Raw genomic sequence first — 17,639 nt, 5'->3', positions numbered from 1 at the left:
ATCTCACCAGTGTGTTTAGTTGTCAAAATTAACACGTCTCTTTTATCATACCATTTCTGAACAACCACACCAGTGTTACTTTCACGGGCTCTTGTCTCTCCTCTTGCTAACTTCCTTTTAGTAACATCGGTTGGATTATACTTCCGATACCGAGCTCGATAGCTGCAGTCGCTTAAGTGCGGCCAGTATCCAGTATTCGGGAGATAGTAGGTTCGAACCCCACTGTCGGCAGCCCTAAAAATGGTTTTCCGTGGTTTCCCATTTTCACACCAGGCAAATGCTGGGGCTGTACCTTAATTAAGGCCACGGCCGCTTCCTTCCCACTCCTAGCCCTTCCCTGTCCCATCGTCGCCATAAGACCTATCTGTGTCAGTGCGACGTAAAAAAAAAAAAAAAAAACTTCCGATAAGATTTCAATGTTCCAAAGATAGAGTTTTATTCTTTAGTAGTTCATGAGCTAATGACGTATACCAGTGTGTCAGGAAGGTGAGAACTGTGCTAGGATATGTGGTGACACATTGGTCTCACACGGCCTATACAGCTGGAAGGTAGTGTCAGTGGCCGCGTGAGACCAATGTGTCACCACAATTTCAACACAATGTTATGACTACAATTTTGGCCAAAGAAGACTAAAAGGTACATTTCTGTAATAAGATGCACCATTTTATACTCTATAGTAAAAAAGAAAGAATGGGCTGGATGGAAATTTTTTTTACTGCATATGTGGCACTTAAACCAGAGGAAATGACTACTGGAGTCTCCCAACACAAACTTCCACCTCGTATATCTCATTTCTTGAAAAATTAGGAGAGGCCTGTTGTGGTTATTATTTTATAGATCTATATTTTTTTTTTACAGTTTGCTTTACATTACACCGACACAGGTGTAATGGAAATGATCGGAGAGAAAAGGTCTAAGAGTGGGAAGGAAGCAACCGAACCCTAATGAAGATACAGCCCCAGCATTTGCCTGGTGTTAAAAAAAGGGGGTGGTTATTTCAAGTCATAGATAGATAGATAGATAGACAGATAGATAGATAGATAGGAGGAACAAGAAAAGGATCTCAAAATAGGACAAACATAAAAGCAGATCAGTGTGTGAAGAGGGAGCAACAGAGTGAGACGACAAGGACAACATGAAAACACAAAAGGACTGGGGCAATTCCATATCTTCTATATCCGATAGGTTCTCCCTTCATCAATCCCAGTTCTTCTACATATATCTATTCTTGTCAGCACCCAACAAGCTCATTTGTGGTTCTCAGCTTCACCAGGAGGTCGGGCATCATCACTCATTGAAGGCCCATCTTGAAAGATCTAGTCTTGATGCGAGAAGTGTAGGAAAGTAGAAAGATGGATAAGTACAGGAAAAGGGAATAAACATAAGCAAAGATAAGTACAAATTGTAAAAAGATTAGGGGCATAGGACAAATTCAAAAGGAGAAAAAGATACCAACGTGATCTTACATCTGGTAGTTAGGTTCTTCAAATTACCACCATAAAATATGTATTATGTTCATGCTGCTACAGAATGTAGAAATGGGTGGGTGAGAAGTACATTTATTTAATTCATTTTGCAAGATAAAGAATTCCACATAGTTTAGCCATGATCACGGTCCTTTTTATAATTTCAGGTGTACAGGTAGACTTCTAAAAGTAATTGCATGTCCGCAATGTCTCTGAATTTCTCCAGTCCTTGAAGACGACTTGAAAATACTGATGCAGATTTCATTATGTATTACACATTGCAGATATAGATTATAAATGTGGTTTGCATTTGTAACATGACCATCATTTGTTGGATACACCTTTAACCTCTTAACCAGAAAGTTTCTGCTGAAAAATAAATTTTGGCTGAAGACCAGTTAATTTGCCATGACCAATACCTAGATGCGGGTGCCAAAGTAACTCCTCCCAACCATTGCGCACACATGCGTACAACGAAGATGAGTTAGCTTACTCTGCCCATCTTGATTTATATTTTATGATTCAAACCATAATTTGGCATTGTATTAAACTTATTTGAACTATAGTGCAATGAGAATATCCTGATACTAAGAAACTACCGCTAAAGCGATGGTATTGTTGTACCATACTCTAAACTAACATTACACTACTTGAATGTGTATCATGGCAACTGTAACCATACCAGAAGAAAAGCATAACAGCATAGTCACACAAAAATACACAAGTCTGCAATAAAGACATACATTTTTCAACAATTATCCTCTGTTTACAATGGTAATCCTGGAAGAATGGAACCAATAAAAATGTAAGTACAGTAGATAAAATAGACATGTAATACAGAAATATTATTGCATAGTGTTGCACATCAAAACAGGAAACTACTATCTGTAAAATGATAATCGAAATACTTTAGACAATATGGGACGTTAATTCATCCTGCCCATTATAGAACAGTTTCCACAGGTACTGGACAAGTCAACTCTTCATTACCCAAATAAGTAACGATTACTGGCAGAGGAGCAAACTCATTAAGCCCGATTAAGAGGTTAATATATAAAAGAGAGAGAGAGAGCTGCAACAAAATTCTCTAAAACCACAGAGCAGGTATCTGCAGATCAAGCTGCAGTCTCTGACAGAATATTTCATGATACATCTCCTAAAATATTACTCTATGGATAGATTTATATTTCTTGATACAATGATCAGTAACTTAAGTTCTCATTAATAAAAACATATTTGAAGTGTTGTGGTTTAGGTTATGCCTATAACACGTGACCTGAACATTATTACTATGCTGTAGGCCTACATAGCCTTCTAACAAACTGAACAAAACCTACTTCCTCACAATGCATCATATTACTGCCAATAAACAACAATAACGAAATCAACAAATCAAAGAGCTGAACTACTATATTACTAACCTTTTGGATCTATATGATCTGTCTCCTCCCTTTGCCTCCGAGTAAGGGGTTCCTTTCCTATTTTTAGGAGCACAAATATATCTTGCAAGGGTTTGACAAACTTGAAACAGACTTCTTTGCCATCTTATTGAGTAAAGTATAAAGTCCTCACAGTAATGCTAATGATAAGAAATATAGTCTTTTTAAATAAACAAAACAGTGAATGTAGATTCTCAGATTTGGTCCAGCTCTACTCTATTATAAAGCACAGAGCACAAGCATGTAATGAAATTACTCCCATTCATGATTATTTAGGTCATAAATCCAATGAAAATTACCACCATTAAACTACATAAGAACTGGTGTTTGATTCCTAGAACATCACAAATAAAACAGAAGGTGAAAAGTGAAGGGAAGAAAGACTGAGCAAAATGTCAAAATGCTATTAAATAAAAGTTGCATGATTTATACCTTTTTTTTGTACATATGTACATACATCTTGTGTAGTTCATTGCTATCTTTCCTCTTTTATTCACTAATTACAATATCATGCATAGATTAAAAGAATAACTACTTTTTCTCTCAATGCCTTCAACAGAACATTAACATTATTAAAACTCTAAATAAAATTATAATAATCCATGAATAGTTGGAAGAAAAAAAAACTTCGCAGAGTGCTTGACGGCACTGCTCATAATAAGTTAAAACAGAAGTATTTGAAAACAACAGATTCCCATAGTCAAATAGATTGACATATATCATCAAGAAACAAATAAACAAAATAAACAGTAATTCCGATGTTCAGTACAATGTGGATGTAAATGTCAACTATTTGCTATGACACCTATTTTGGTTAGTAAAAACATGGCAACACTGACTAGAATGATCCACTAATAATAATAATAATAATAATAATAATAATAATAATAATAATAATAATAATAATAATAATAATAATAATTAAAAAAGATACAGACCCTGAAATTTTCACATGTAAAAAACGGACATAATATAAATAATAATAGGTACAATTTAGCTTTGAAAAACAGCAGAGAAAAATCTACTCTTACCCATAACATGCAGTATTTAACATATAAACTTATATTAAAAAATCTGACAATACCTAAAGCTTTCACTCCCACGTACAAGGAAAGAAAACAAAACTACACTGTGTTTCATACTGCATATATATTTACTATTAAAAAAGACCTACTTTAAAATCGTATAAATACTATCAACACATGGCATGTTCAATGCAATTAATGTCAAGTAATAAAAGACTAGTACTACTACTATTACTATTAATCTTCTATTACCACTACCACCACCATCACAAAGTGGGGTTCTTCACAGGTGTTAAAGATCTAGTATAAAAGTTTAATCTAGAGCTACAGCATTCTGGTTGTCTCCAAAATACCAAATTACAAATTTAGGGTATTTACATTAAAAAGTGAAATATAATCATTAAAAAGATTAGAAATAACTCCCCATAAGGAGTCAATATACTGAACCTATTCATTCTGTTTCGATGATACAACAACGGTACAATATGTAGCGCAATGTTTCTCTGTAATTGTTCGGTACATACCCGGGAGATAGAATGAATAGATTTAGATCTCATCCAATCCCCCATTTGCAACACCACTTTTCATTTTTTCAAGAACTTTATTCACAAATTCAGTTGTGTGACCAGCAATCTTCAGTTCTGTGAACAGAAAAAAAAATGGAATGAATGAATTTATGAATGAATGATTTCTTTAACTGCTGAGTAACAAAATATATAGCATACAATTATTAATGGAAGCAACTTTATTGCAGCGAAGTTAGGGCTCCTGGCCTTTTCCTACACTTAACCACTTCATGTATATAAATGAGTACTAATTTACAATATAATTTTTACAATTATTACAAAAGAACCCATAAGAAGATTATCTCTTTCTACAGTAAATACATTACTGACTGAAGCAACACATAGTACAGACAATTCTTTCAACAACAAAACTTTTCTATAATTAACTAATTATGCCTAATCTGGGTCTTGAAGCCTATTATTTTTTTCTTTGTTGCAACTTGTTTAACGTTGCACTAACACACATTGAAGGATTTCAGCAATAGAAGGATGAGAGAAAGGCTAGGATTAGGAAGTTTGAGGCCGTGACCTTAGTTAAGGTACAGCCTTAGCATTTGCCTGGTGTAAAAATGGGAAACTATAGAAAACCATCTTCAGGACTGCCAACAGTGGTGTTCGTACCCACTATCTTCCAAATGCAAGCTCACAGCTACATGATCCAAATTACACAGCCAACTCGCTCAGTAGAAAATACAGTTAAATAAAGAATTGAAGTTGGAAGTAAACACCAAAGAACTAACAATGCTCTCTTGACCAAATTAAATCAGTTGCTGATACAACTTCGTGTATTCTTGGGATTTACAGGTCAACAGCCCTGTGTACTTAGGAAGTATCTATCAAGTCTAGGCAGAAGTGGCATCAGTTCTGGCATGTCTCTTTGTAAATTACTGGGGCAAGATTTTAAAGGATGTGGCCGCAACACGTACGTTGGTTACCACTTTGTGATTCATCAGTAGTTGAATGGGTAAAATATGGGAAACCACCAGTAGGATGACCGAGAATGGGATTTAAACCGATTCATCTATTTTATGCAAATATTTTTTATCTCTTCATGGTTAAACCAAACCTTGCTTTTGCTTATCTATCCATCTTTACATTCTTTTCTTACAAATGGCCCATAATTTTGGATATGTGACAATGTGCAAAATTTTGTTGAAAAACACCCATTTGGAGTGAATTTTTGTAACTAAAAAGAATTGCCAGTTGGTAGTCCTGAAGATGGTCTTCTGTGGTTTCCCGTTTTCACACCAGGCTAATGCTGGGTTGTATTTTAATTAAGGCCACAGTTGCTTCCTTCCCATTCTTAGCTCTGTCCTATCCCATCATCACCATAAGATCTATCTGTGTCAGTGTGATGTAAAGCAAATTGTACACACACACAAAATAGTTCAAAGAATTTCTATGTACTGGTCAATGTACATCATACTCTTCACAGGGACTAAACGTCTTGGACCCTTGTAGGTAAAACATTACCAGAACATAACTTTTGGAGGATGTTTAGGTGCTTGTTGAATATAGGCCGCTAGTTTTCTCTGACGTTTCTTTAAGCACAAAAGTACTGAACTGAAAGGTCTGAAATCACTTTCATCTGGGAAAAAAAAAAAAAAATCTCTTTCTTCCAATCCTCCACAGTCCAGTCTCTAGGGAGTTTAGCCTATATCAATCCCTATTTTATGTATTATGTCCATCGGAAGCTGCTTCCTTCCTTGCTTGCATGTTCTTCTTCCTACCTCCAACAGTCTGTGGTGGTGTAAAGTGAACATTTTGCCACCATGACTTAGTCATGGTTTAGGTCAACAGCTGTGAGCCTTGGATTTATTTGACTCATCACAGTAAATAAATGGTCTTCTTGTGGCGTTTTCGACCACAGTTTCCATCCTAAAGCAACAAAAAGGTACCCAATTTCTTGGTATGGCTTCAAAATGAAATTATCAATCTGCAGGACAATAATACAATACTGAAAACTTATACAGGGAAATTTGTCGGAAGTGGAATACACTGGGACCAAGAAAATGTTCCAGATTGAACAAAATTAGAGAAAATCTTACACAAATTACTTACCTCTGTTTCTTTAGTTTGGTTTTGTTGATATCTCAGCAAATATGCTTAGCTTGATGTAAATTTTTTATTACTTGAACAATAGTACACACTTAAGATACTATTATACTTCTAACACTGAATACTGGTCAAATTATGGCTTCTTCTTCCACATGTCTAAACAAAGAAATCTGTTTAACTTCCTTGATGTCACATCTTTCTCAATGCAGTGTTCTGCGCTGTACAGTAGTTCAATGAGTCGCTGTGAATTTGGGTTAACAACAAATTTCATAACACAACACACTGAATAGTTTATTCATGACTGCATTTTTTTCCCCTGTCCTTTTCCTCCTCTTCTTGGCCTTCATCCTTAGGATTATCTTCTTTGCAGAGATTGATGACATCAGCACACCTGAGGAATAAGGATGCAGGCGGAGAAAGTTCGAAACCAGATAGCACTCGTGTAGTACCGGGTAAGCACAAGGCGATCGTCTTATGTTTCTCCCAGTCAGCTGTGAGGAATGTATAGAATGTGACAGAGTTTTCTATACTAAAGCCGATTATGTCTTCTCTAATTTTACTCCAAGGCTATATTAATTCTGAGGCTTGTTTGATTGTTGAAAGCAATTGGAAGACGGTACCACTGGCTTGCTAGGCCTACCATGAATCTTCGCATCGATACTTTGTTATGCACTAGATGGTCGGTGCCTGACATGCATTTCCTCATGTCAGTTAAGTCTATGGTTTACCCGCCAATACTCGGGAGGCTGATTGCTGTGGTTGCCCACTGGGCGATGGGGTTGCCACATCCCTATGCCTACAAGTTGGGACAGACAGACTTGGTTATGAGGAAATCATTGGACCACATGGGTTTGGGAACAGACTTGTAGAAGGCAAACAACTGCTTGATTTGTGCAGAAGAAATGGATTGAACTTCAAAAATACCTTCTTCCAAAAACAAGACAGCCACAAGATAACAAGATATAGCTGGGATGGAAAACATAAGTCTCTCATCGAATATATCATCACTAACAAAGGAGGAGGGAAATATGTAACTGATGACAAAGTTATCCCCAGTGAGAGTATGGACAGTGATCATAGATTATTGATTGCAGACCTAAATCATGTGGCTAACACAACCCCCAAGAAAAGAAAAAGGAAACATAAAGTGAAGACTTGGAAATTAGAAGAAGCCAAGCTGAAGGAAGAATATAAAATAAGGATACAGAACCAAAAGGGGAAACTAATACAGCAGAAGAATGGAAAATGTTTAAAGATACTTTGGTAAGCTAAAGACCTATGTGGAGTAACAGGATCGACCATGAAAGAAAAAGAGACACCTTGGTGGAATGACAGAGTCAGATTGACTATAAAAGAGAGAAAATGGGCAAAAAAGATGCTAGAGAAAGAAAAGCAAAGAGATGCACAAGATCCAGGTGGCCAAGAAATTACTAAACTACACGAACTCTACAGCGCAAAAAAGAAAAAAATTACAGCTAAGAGGATAGTAAGAGAAGAGAAAGAGAAAAAATGGAATGAGTTTGTGGAAAAGTTGGAAGAGGACAGCAGAGGAAACAAGGAACTTCTTTACAGAGTAATTAAAAACAAGCGAAATAACCCAGAAGACATCAAGGTAATAGAGCAGGATAATGGATCAGAAAGGCGAAACATGTACCATTTTTAGTTAATATGCCAAAGTAAACCAACTAAAGTATGACATTTTGTATTGATTAGGTGGTAAATTCAATAAATTAACTTACTGATATTATTCCATTCAAGTATCATCAATACGGATCAAGAATGATATTTATCACATGTAATGGATCAGTAGTACGAGAGGAAGATGGAATCAGGAGAGAATTCAAACCTCCTTTGACAAGCTCCTGAATGGATAGGCGTCAAATGTAATTCAAAACAGAAAAGAATCCGTAAAAAGTGAAGAGCCCAGTAAAAATATAGAGCCACCTATCACATGGCTGGAGATAGCATGAAGCAGCCGGAATAGATGAGTTAAGTGTGGACATGTTGAGAGCAGGAGGAACCCAAGCAATCCAATGGCTATATAGACTCCTAAATGTAGTATGACAACAAAATACCATCCCAGAAGATTGGAAGAAAGATATAATTGTACCTATATTCAAGAAAGGCAGCAGATGGAAATGTACCAACTACCGTGGCATCACTCTACTCTCTCATGGACTAAAAATTCTGGAAAAAATTATAAGAGGATAGATTACGAGAAATTGTAGAACCACTTTTAGAAGAGGAACAATATGGCTTTAGGCCTGGAAGATCAACAACAGATCTTATATTTGCTGTCAGGATGCTAATGGAAAAACATTGGGAAAAAGAGAAGCCTTCATGTCTACTGTTCCTTGACATCAAAAAGGCCTATGACAGTATACCAAGGGAGCTTATTTGGGAGTGCCTGAGAAAGCTCAAAGTTCGAGACAGTCTAATTTCAAAAGTTAAGGTGCTTTACGAGAAATCCAGAAGCTGTGTACAAGTCGGTTCTGGGCTGTCAGACTGGTTTGACACACAAAAAGGAGTACAACAAGGTAGTGCTTTGTTGCCCCTATTACTTATCATTGTAATGGATACCATAATAAAGGCGCTAAAAGAAAAGGGGCAACAAGACTTAAAATCATTTGCATTTGATGTAGTAATTTGGGGCAACTCAAAGAAAGATGTGGAAGGGAGACTGCAAGGGTGGAGTCAGGAGTTTGAGAGATATGAATTAAACATCAACAAGCAGAGGTGCCAACCTTTGAAATGGATTATCAGTAACCGCCCTCTGCACCCGAGAAAATTTTTGACTCAAGTCCAAAGCATGCTCCTTCCTTCTCGATAATGACACCCCTTTTGCCCATCCCTCTAGCAATCTATTCAAAAGTATATCATATTACGCAATAACATTTGCACACTCCCTGTTAGTTCTGTGATAAAACATTCCTTGTAGCTTGTTTCTCACACAGCAGCTGCTTTCATTGTAGTTTTTCTTGAAGCATCCTTCCCATTGGGATGACATTTTCATCTTATGAACCATAGAGTAAAATGTGCAGATGTGCTTAATGTAGGCCTCACTTCTTTCTCAATCTTTCTGTCAATTGTCAGGTACACTTAACACAGCAAATACAACATTACTGAAGGATTTATAGTGGAGAAGAGCAGCGCCTGAGCTCCATTCAAAATGAATTTTACAACTCTTATGGGTAGCAAAAGGAAGTCACGATAAGTATCGTTGCCAACTCACAAGCATTGAAACGAGGACAATGTAGGAGAAAGGCCCAAAAGGATTGAACATTTTTCCTTGTTTTCTTTTTTCTTTCCTAGAAATGTATTTTTTCGTGATAATGTCAGCTTGCCCGTAATTATTTCCCCTTTGACAGTAATTCCGTAATTGTGAGGTGAAATCCATAATAATTATGGACAATCCGTAATAGTTAGCAACTCTAAACAAGGCTGAAAAGGTGGTGTTGAGGGTACAGAAGGGTGACAATCGGCTAGAAATCATGCTAAATGGCACTAAGCTGGACAGTGTCACAGAATTTAAGTTCTTGGGTAGTATAATGTCCAAGGATAACTTAGCTAAATATGAAGTAAACAGTCGAATCAGCAAAGCAATACATTTTTACTTCCCAAGTAAGACAGCTAGTATGGGGTAAACAAGTACCGCTCAAAACAAGGGATGGGACAAACGGTTACTTTCCTGTATCATGTTCCACTGTATCCGTTACAACGTAGTATTAGGATATAAATTTAAGGTACAGGGCAGCTAATGGGAGGAATAGTCATTAACCTCCTGCTGCCTCTTGCAGCCCCTAACCAGTATGTAAATAGTGGTACTCTATCTCCATATCTCATTCTCAACTACCCCCATCCCTTTCACCTGGTCGTCACTTACTATTCCAAGAAATGTTTGCAATGATCCATTTACGTTCCTAGAACTACTACTACGTTGTCAAAACAGGAACCAGTTAAGTGACATTTTAACATCATGCACATTATTACATATATACAGCATAGTGATAGATAAGCAAAGAAAACCCGAGTAATTTATATTAATTCATGATTATTATTTCATTTATAAAATTATACAAATTAAAACCCAACACGAGCTGCAAAACATCAGGAGAAGATTAGTCTATACTCTACGCAATAGGTAGGAATTCATATTTAAAAACAAAATCCTGTCCAAGTTTTTTGAGCTTAAGCGTGTTCGGCAATCGTTTATCATTCGTTTATCGTTCCCTATGGGAATCAACATCTATATCATCTGATGGCCAGGCAGGCATCAATTTTTGGAAATGAGACATAGCTCTCATAGTGCATTGGCACTGCTGGTGGCTTCAAGTAGCCTATGCAGTGGCCTCCACGGTATGGCATATTAAATTTCAAACCTATACGGACGAAGGGTGAACTCAACCCCGGGCCCTTAGCCCAATCAGCCCCCACCACCGTCCAAACTAAGACCTCAAATAATAATAATAATAAAAAGAAGGCCCAACCCCTCGCAAAAAACCCAAGGCAGGTTAAGCCCACGCCAGTACCTCGCGAGCTGCTAGAGGGCTCGCCTCAGGCCAGCTCCACCCGCCGCAGAGAACCTGCCGATAGTCAGCCGGCATCCGCACTACCACCCCCCTCCCCCCCCCCCCCTCTCACCACACCAATCACACCAACTACACAGGAACAGGCACAAAAGCCAGCAGGGAACATGGCAGTAAAGGCGTTCAGGGAAAGGATAGAAGAAATCCTGAAAACCTTCTTTCCGAACCTGAACCTCTCGGTAGCCATAACCACTGGGGTTATGATGGCCAACATGCTCCCCTACCCCTGGCTAAGGGACCTGGCTAATGCAATCTCCGAACTCCTAACCCCGGATGGCTGAACAACCCAACGAAGATAATAATAATAATAATAATAATAATAATAATAATAATAATAATAATAATAATAATAATTAAAATAACAACAACAACAATAACACGCAGGAGCTTCGAGTTCTAATATGGAACTGCCAGGGCGTCAGGTCTAGAAAATATGAACTCGAAGCCTTCCTAGCAGCGAACACCATACACGTAGCTCTCCTAACAGAAACCTTCCTCCCATCGGGGAAGAAGTTCACCACAAGAGGCTACAAAATGCACAGAAGTGATAACGCTAACAAAGTTGGAGGAGTGGCAGTCCTGGTAAAGAAGGACATCAAGCACATGGAGGTAGACATGCCAGAGCTGGTTACGCTAGAGGCATGCGGAATAGCCCTACCAGTGCAAGGAACACTTATAAATGTCATAGCAGCATATTCCAGACCGACAAGCCTAAACACTCGGGACATAGAAGCAGTACTAGGGCTAAATCGAAACACAGTGCTAGGAGGGGACTTAAACTCGAAACACGCCACCTGGGGATGCCTGAAACCAAACCCAGCAGGCACAAGGCTGTATAACCACATGCTATCTCAGGACTATGTGGTAACAGCCCCCAGCGAGCCCACGTTTCTAGCACCGAACGTTCACGTATCCGACATACTAGACATAGCCCTATTGCGACATATTCCTCAAAGGCATAGCATAACGGTAGTGAACGACCCGGGGTCGAGGCTCTAACCAGTGATATTTACACTAGATGCGAACTCAGAGGAATATGAGAAAAACCCCAGATGCCGGCTCAACTATAAAGCAGCCAACTGGGGCAAATTCGAACGCAAGCTAGACACACTCCTACAGGGAAGCAAAGGCATGCTATTAGACAGCACAGCCCAAATTGACAAAGCAGTCAAAACCCTAGTAGAAGCAATTCAAACAGCCACAATGGCGAGCATACTGCTAAGCAAATACAAAGAATCCCCTCTTTTCGAGATTCCAGCTCACATAAAAGAGTTAATACGCAGGCGCAACAGCCACAGGCATAACTGGGCTCGACATCACGGAGACGAAGACCGCGAGATGAAAAACGAACTAAACACGGAAATACAAACTCAACTACTGGAATACAGGTCGGAAAAGTGGAACAACCACCTCAGACTTTTCGACACCAACACCAGCCCAGTGTGGAACCTAGCAAGACACTTCACGCGAGAAACACACAGCATCCCTACCATTAAGGGACCTAACGGCCTGGTATTCGAGAACCGTGATAAAGCCGAAATCATAGCAGACTCGATAGAGGCGGCTTTCACTCCAAACGAAATACCATCTGACCCAGCCTTCATCAGGCAAACTGAGGCAAAGGTAGCAGAATTCCTTGAAAACACACCTAAGCCAGAGGTTAAGAGGACAAATATACACGAAATTAAGTGGATCATACGTCATCTTAACTCCAAGATGAGACGAGATCCAGAATATTATAATTAAGAAATTAACTCACAAAGCCCTAACACTACTTACCAGCATCTTCAATGCAATGTTCAGACTCCCAATATTACCCTGAACAATGGAAAAGAGCTAGGATCCTCGTATTTGGAAAACCAGGCAAAGACAAGTCAGACCCCAACAACTACAGGCCCATCAGCCTTCTGGACGCCCTCAGTAAAGTATTCGAGAAAATACTACTGAAAAGGTTAATAGGGCATATCAAGGAAAAAGGTATAATTCACAACAAGCAGTTTGGCTTTAGGAATGGACATTCTGCCCCACAACTGCTCACTCGATTCGTAGAACAAGCCACCATAGGTCTCAATAAACGAAGAGACACAGGTATGGTTTTCCTTGATATCCAGAAAGCATTTGACAAAGTCTGGCACGAAGGCCTACTATTGAAACTAATAGACCACGAATTCCACCCAGGCTATATAAGACTTATAAAATCTTATCTGGAGGGCCGAGAGTTCAAAACAGACATACACAACACACAGTAAGTACACGTAGGATTAGAGCGGGTGTAGCCCAAGGGTCCCTTATCGGTCCAATCCTCTTCGTCCTGTATACAAACGACATGCCTACTACAGAACTCACCACCACACACCTCTACGCTGATGACACCGCTATCGCAGTTCAACATCCACAGCTAGCATACGCTCGAAAGAGGCTACAAGTAGCACTAAGCACTCTCGAGCCATGGCTAATGAAATGGCGCATCAAGGTCAAGTTGACAAGTGCCAAGCCGTGCTGTTCACTAAGAAGAACAGACACGCACACACAGACCAGTCAACATAAAACCGCTAAAGCTTTTCAACGAAGATATAGTGTGGCATGACAAAGTCAAATACCTAGGAGTAGTCCTAGACAGAAAGCTCACCATGCTACACCACATCAATGATATCCAAAGAAAAGCACACAAAACGACTTAGCCAGCTATATCCTATACTGAACAAAAAGTCCAGTATTAACACAGCATAAAAATGTATAAGGCCCTAATCAGACCAATAATCATGTACGCAGCCCCACCGTGGGGGTTCACTGCAATGACGAACCTGGTTAAGCTGGAATTAATACAAAATAAATGCATACGAGCAGCGACCAGACTCCCTTACGACACGCCAATACGCCAACTACGCAGTATTGCGAAAGTCAGCTCAATAAGGCACCAAATACGTAAACAGACACTAAATATGTACAGAAAGTCATGGAGTAATAAGATCAACCCGTTAATAAGCGGAATCGGGCGCTACGACGTCGATCTTTACACCAAGTATGCCACACCGAAGCACATTCTGTTCAGCCACAGGGTTGGGTGGGCGAGGGGCCGATAGCCAACCCCCTCCCCCCCAAAGCTGACACCTATATACCACATAAACCCACACACTGCAGACACCTATGTAAATATGTTTCAGCTGTCCTAGACCCAGGGATCAGGCGAGGAAGATTGATAAGAAGTACAACTTAAGAAGACGACGGCAACGTAGCCAGATGGCCAAGGACGTATCAATCCACCCCCGCCCCCCGACAGAGACAAGGGAGCGGGACACCAGCCCGCGCCCTACAAACAGCACTAATATCTATCTGTTTAATGAGTTATTTCACTCCTATTTAGGTTGAACGCTGGACATGAGAGCAGGCAAACAGCCGGCACTCCAATGAGAACCTGTATATACATATGTTATTAATAACCTTAGTTTTAGATCTACAGTGACAAGTGTGTTCCAACAACACTGCATAGAGGGACATCGACAGGCGGAAGAAGATAGCCCCTTGCATGCAAGGCTTGGCTCTAATTCCCCCTCTCCAAAAGGAGACTTGGCACCAGGGACTGCTGGACAATGGGACGAACCTGTGGCCCAAAGCCCAGACGCTAGCAGACCTGACCTGACCCGGCAGTGACAAGAAGGACTGATTCCCATAATAACAGAAAATGGCAAGGAAATGGTTATGATTGCATGACACCTATGCCTAACTAACACAACCTCTGGTCTTCATCCAGCCCACATCCTTGCATGTGCTATCAAAAGACATCAGGTTTTACATGTAGGCTCTTTCTTCTTTCTGCCTATGTGGTTCTTCCCTGACCCTTCAATACCATACATCAACACCACCTTACCTAACACAAACTCTTGCCGTGGTAGCGAGTCTAACCAGAAACCGGCAGATACTCCTTGTATTACTTCCCACTCCTCCCTGCTATCTCTTTCTTCTTCTTAGAAATAATAGCATGTCGGAGGCCATGTAGATTGAGTCGATGGTCACGCGGGGGGAGCGGACTTCGGGGGGGCCCCCGGAAAAAAAAAAAAAAAAAAAAAAAAAAACCTCCATGGTATGCACTAGCCTTGCGTCTTGGGAGGTGTGCTAAGTCCCAACTGACGAGCCCAACTTAGCACACGAGGGCGAAACGCAGGCAACCAAGAATGAGTTAGCTGGAAAATTTATAATGTCCAATAACGGACCATTATATTGGTATTATAATCGTTTATCACTTGTCCTGCTTTAGAGAATAATCTTTCACAGGGCACAGAGGTAGCAAGAATGTTGAAGTTCAGCCGGACCAAGTTTGATAAAGTTGGATAAAGGTAACAGTTCTCCTTCCACCACTGCAGAGGGTCCCGACTTCGGTACAGCAAATCGTCATCCAAGTAGCAGTTAATTTCAATGGCAGCAGCTGACAATGGTGTACCTACTGTAATAAAGAAAAGAACGATTATAATAATATGTCTCATAGGTGTTCATTATTATTATTATTTATCACCATCATATCAACCTACCTGAGGGTTTCCTTGAAGATGTCACCTTATCAAAATCAGTCCAAATAGAGAATTCACTCCTGTTGTCATCTCTTTCCAGAACTTGTTTACCATCATCTGCGTTAGCTATAAACTGCTCTTGTTTGTTTAATTTTGATAGCAGATCGATTGCACGCTTCTTTGCTAGTTCTCCTGCAGTCTTGTCTGTGAATGCCAGTAACTTGAACCTTGGATCCAGAAACGTATGTAAGGCAATCGCTTCATTGTACTCTAGATTTTTGAATCTTGTAGCGAGTCCCTCATATAATTTGTTTACAACGCCGATTACTGTTTCACTGAAGGGCTCAATTAACAGTTTTCGGCAAACATTTGTGAGGCCATTTGTCAAAATAAGCATTTGGCTGCCTGTTACATACTTATGGCCACTCATCATGAGTGTAACCTCTTCAAATGGCTTTAGAACAGTACGAAGTTCCTTACAAATTGTCCATTCCTCTTGCGAAAGGACCGGGATACCTCTATTTATGAGAGCTATTGAAGTTTTCACTGCGTCCTCCAGTTTACTAAACCTTTGTAACATATGGTAGGTGGAATTCCACCTCGTGGGGACTTCCAGAATAAGTTTCTTGAGATGAAAAGAACCCATGTTGTTCTTTTGTGCTGTCAGTAGTTTCTCCATGCCCATCGTGCTTCTCTTAAAATATGCCACTACATGTTTTACTTTCTCCAGCAATTATTGTATTTGTTTCAATGCATCCTGGACGATTAAATTTAAAGTGTGCACATAACAGGGAAAGTGCTTCCACTGAAATTCATTTACAACAGCATTTTTCATATTAGATGCGTTTTCCGTTACAACGGCTACAATTTTTTCGGACAAATGAAATTTGTCTGATATACATCTAATTTCAGCAGTTAAATTAACATTTGTGTGGCTATGAGGCAAAACTGAACATTCCAGCAAAACTGACTCTTAGTTTGAAATCTTCATTTATGAAGTGTGCAGTGACAGCTAGGTAGCTCTCTGAATTCCTAGACGTCCAGGAGTCTGTAGTTAAACAGACGCTGGAAGCCGACATTAAATTCAATCATAAAATGAAAAAAGGTTCCACCTAATCGATACTTTCTTTTTTTTTAGGCTTGGGCTATTTATAAAAACATTAATAATCACAGAACATGTTTCGATTGCTTAGCAATCATCATCAGCTGTTTTACATGTAGCTTGGGTAAAAATAGCATAAAATCGATATCATGATTTACAATAAAACATTAAAAACAGATGTTAGTAGATGTTGTATAGGTGGAAGAGAGGGGGGGGGGAGGGGGAGAGTGCATTGAGGGTGGTTGTTAGTTGGACAATAAACTTATTAAAACACTTATGGGTTAAAATGTCTTAGGTTCACTATAAGTCTTGAGAGCTTTTCAATAAAATCACTTGCTGCTGAAGACTTGTAGATTTTTGGTAAAATACTCCTGTTGAATTTATTGTCCAACTAACAACCACCCTCAATGCACTCCCCCCCCTCCCCCCCTCTTCCACGTATACAACATCTACTAATTCCTGTTTTTAATGTTTTATTGTAAATCATGATATCGATTTTATGCTATTTTTACCTAAGCTACATGTAAAACAGCTGATGATGATTGCTAAGCAATCGAAACATGTTCTGTGATTATTAATGCTTTTATAAATAGCCCAAGGCTAAATAAAAAAGAGAAAGTATCAATTAGGTGGAACATTTTTTTCATTTATTGATTGGATTACTTTATCGATACGGACATGAAGCGGATAGTCTGTAATACCGACATTAAATGTCGACGAATAACTGTCATACACTGTTCATATGCTGCTGGAACAAGTGATGATGAAATAGTCTTCCTATCAGGCAAAACGTAGGCAGGGTTTAATCCAGTACGAAACGCTGCAAAACCTTCATCTTCCACTATAGAAAAGGCTGAAAATCCACGGTAAATAACTGTAATAGTAGCTTGAC

The 17,639-nt window shown here is 39.3% G+C and overlaps 1 protein-coding gene across 4 annotated transcripts in view; it reads right to left on the bottom strand.

The window, feature by feature from the left end:
• Positions 1–613: 613 nt before the first annotated feature.
• Positions 614–17,639, bottom strand: part of REPTOR (repressed by TOR) — a 152,583-nt gene continuing 135,557 nt past the window's right edge. For all 4 annotated transcript variants that reach the window (XM_067136832.2, XM_067136831.2, XM_067136834.2 and 1 more), the window contains one exon: positions 614–4,571. In XM_067136832.2, coding sequence (XP_066992933.2) covers positions 4,477–4,571 — 95 coding nt within the window. In that variant the 3' untranslated portion in view covers positions 614–4,476. The remainder of the gene's footprint in view (positions 4,572–17,639) is intronic.

The sequence above is a fragment of the Anabrus simplex genome, chromosome 1 (assembly GCF_040414725.1).
Source record: "Anabrus simplex isolate iqAnaSimp1 chromosome 1, ASM4041472v1, whole genome shotgun sequence".
NCBI classification, from domain to species: domain Eukaryota; kingdom Metazoa; phylum Arthropoda; class Insecta; order Orthoptera; family Tettigoniidae; genus Anabrus; species Anabrus simplex.
Note: the sequence above shows the minus strand (reverse complement) of the source record. Positions and strands in the feature narration are given on the sequence as shown.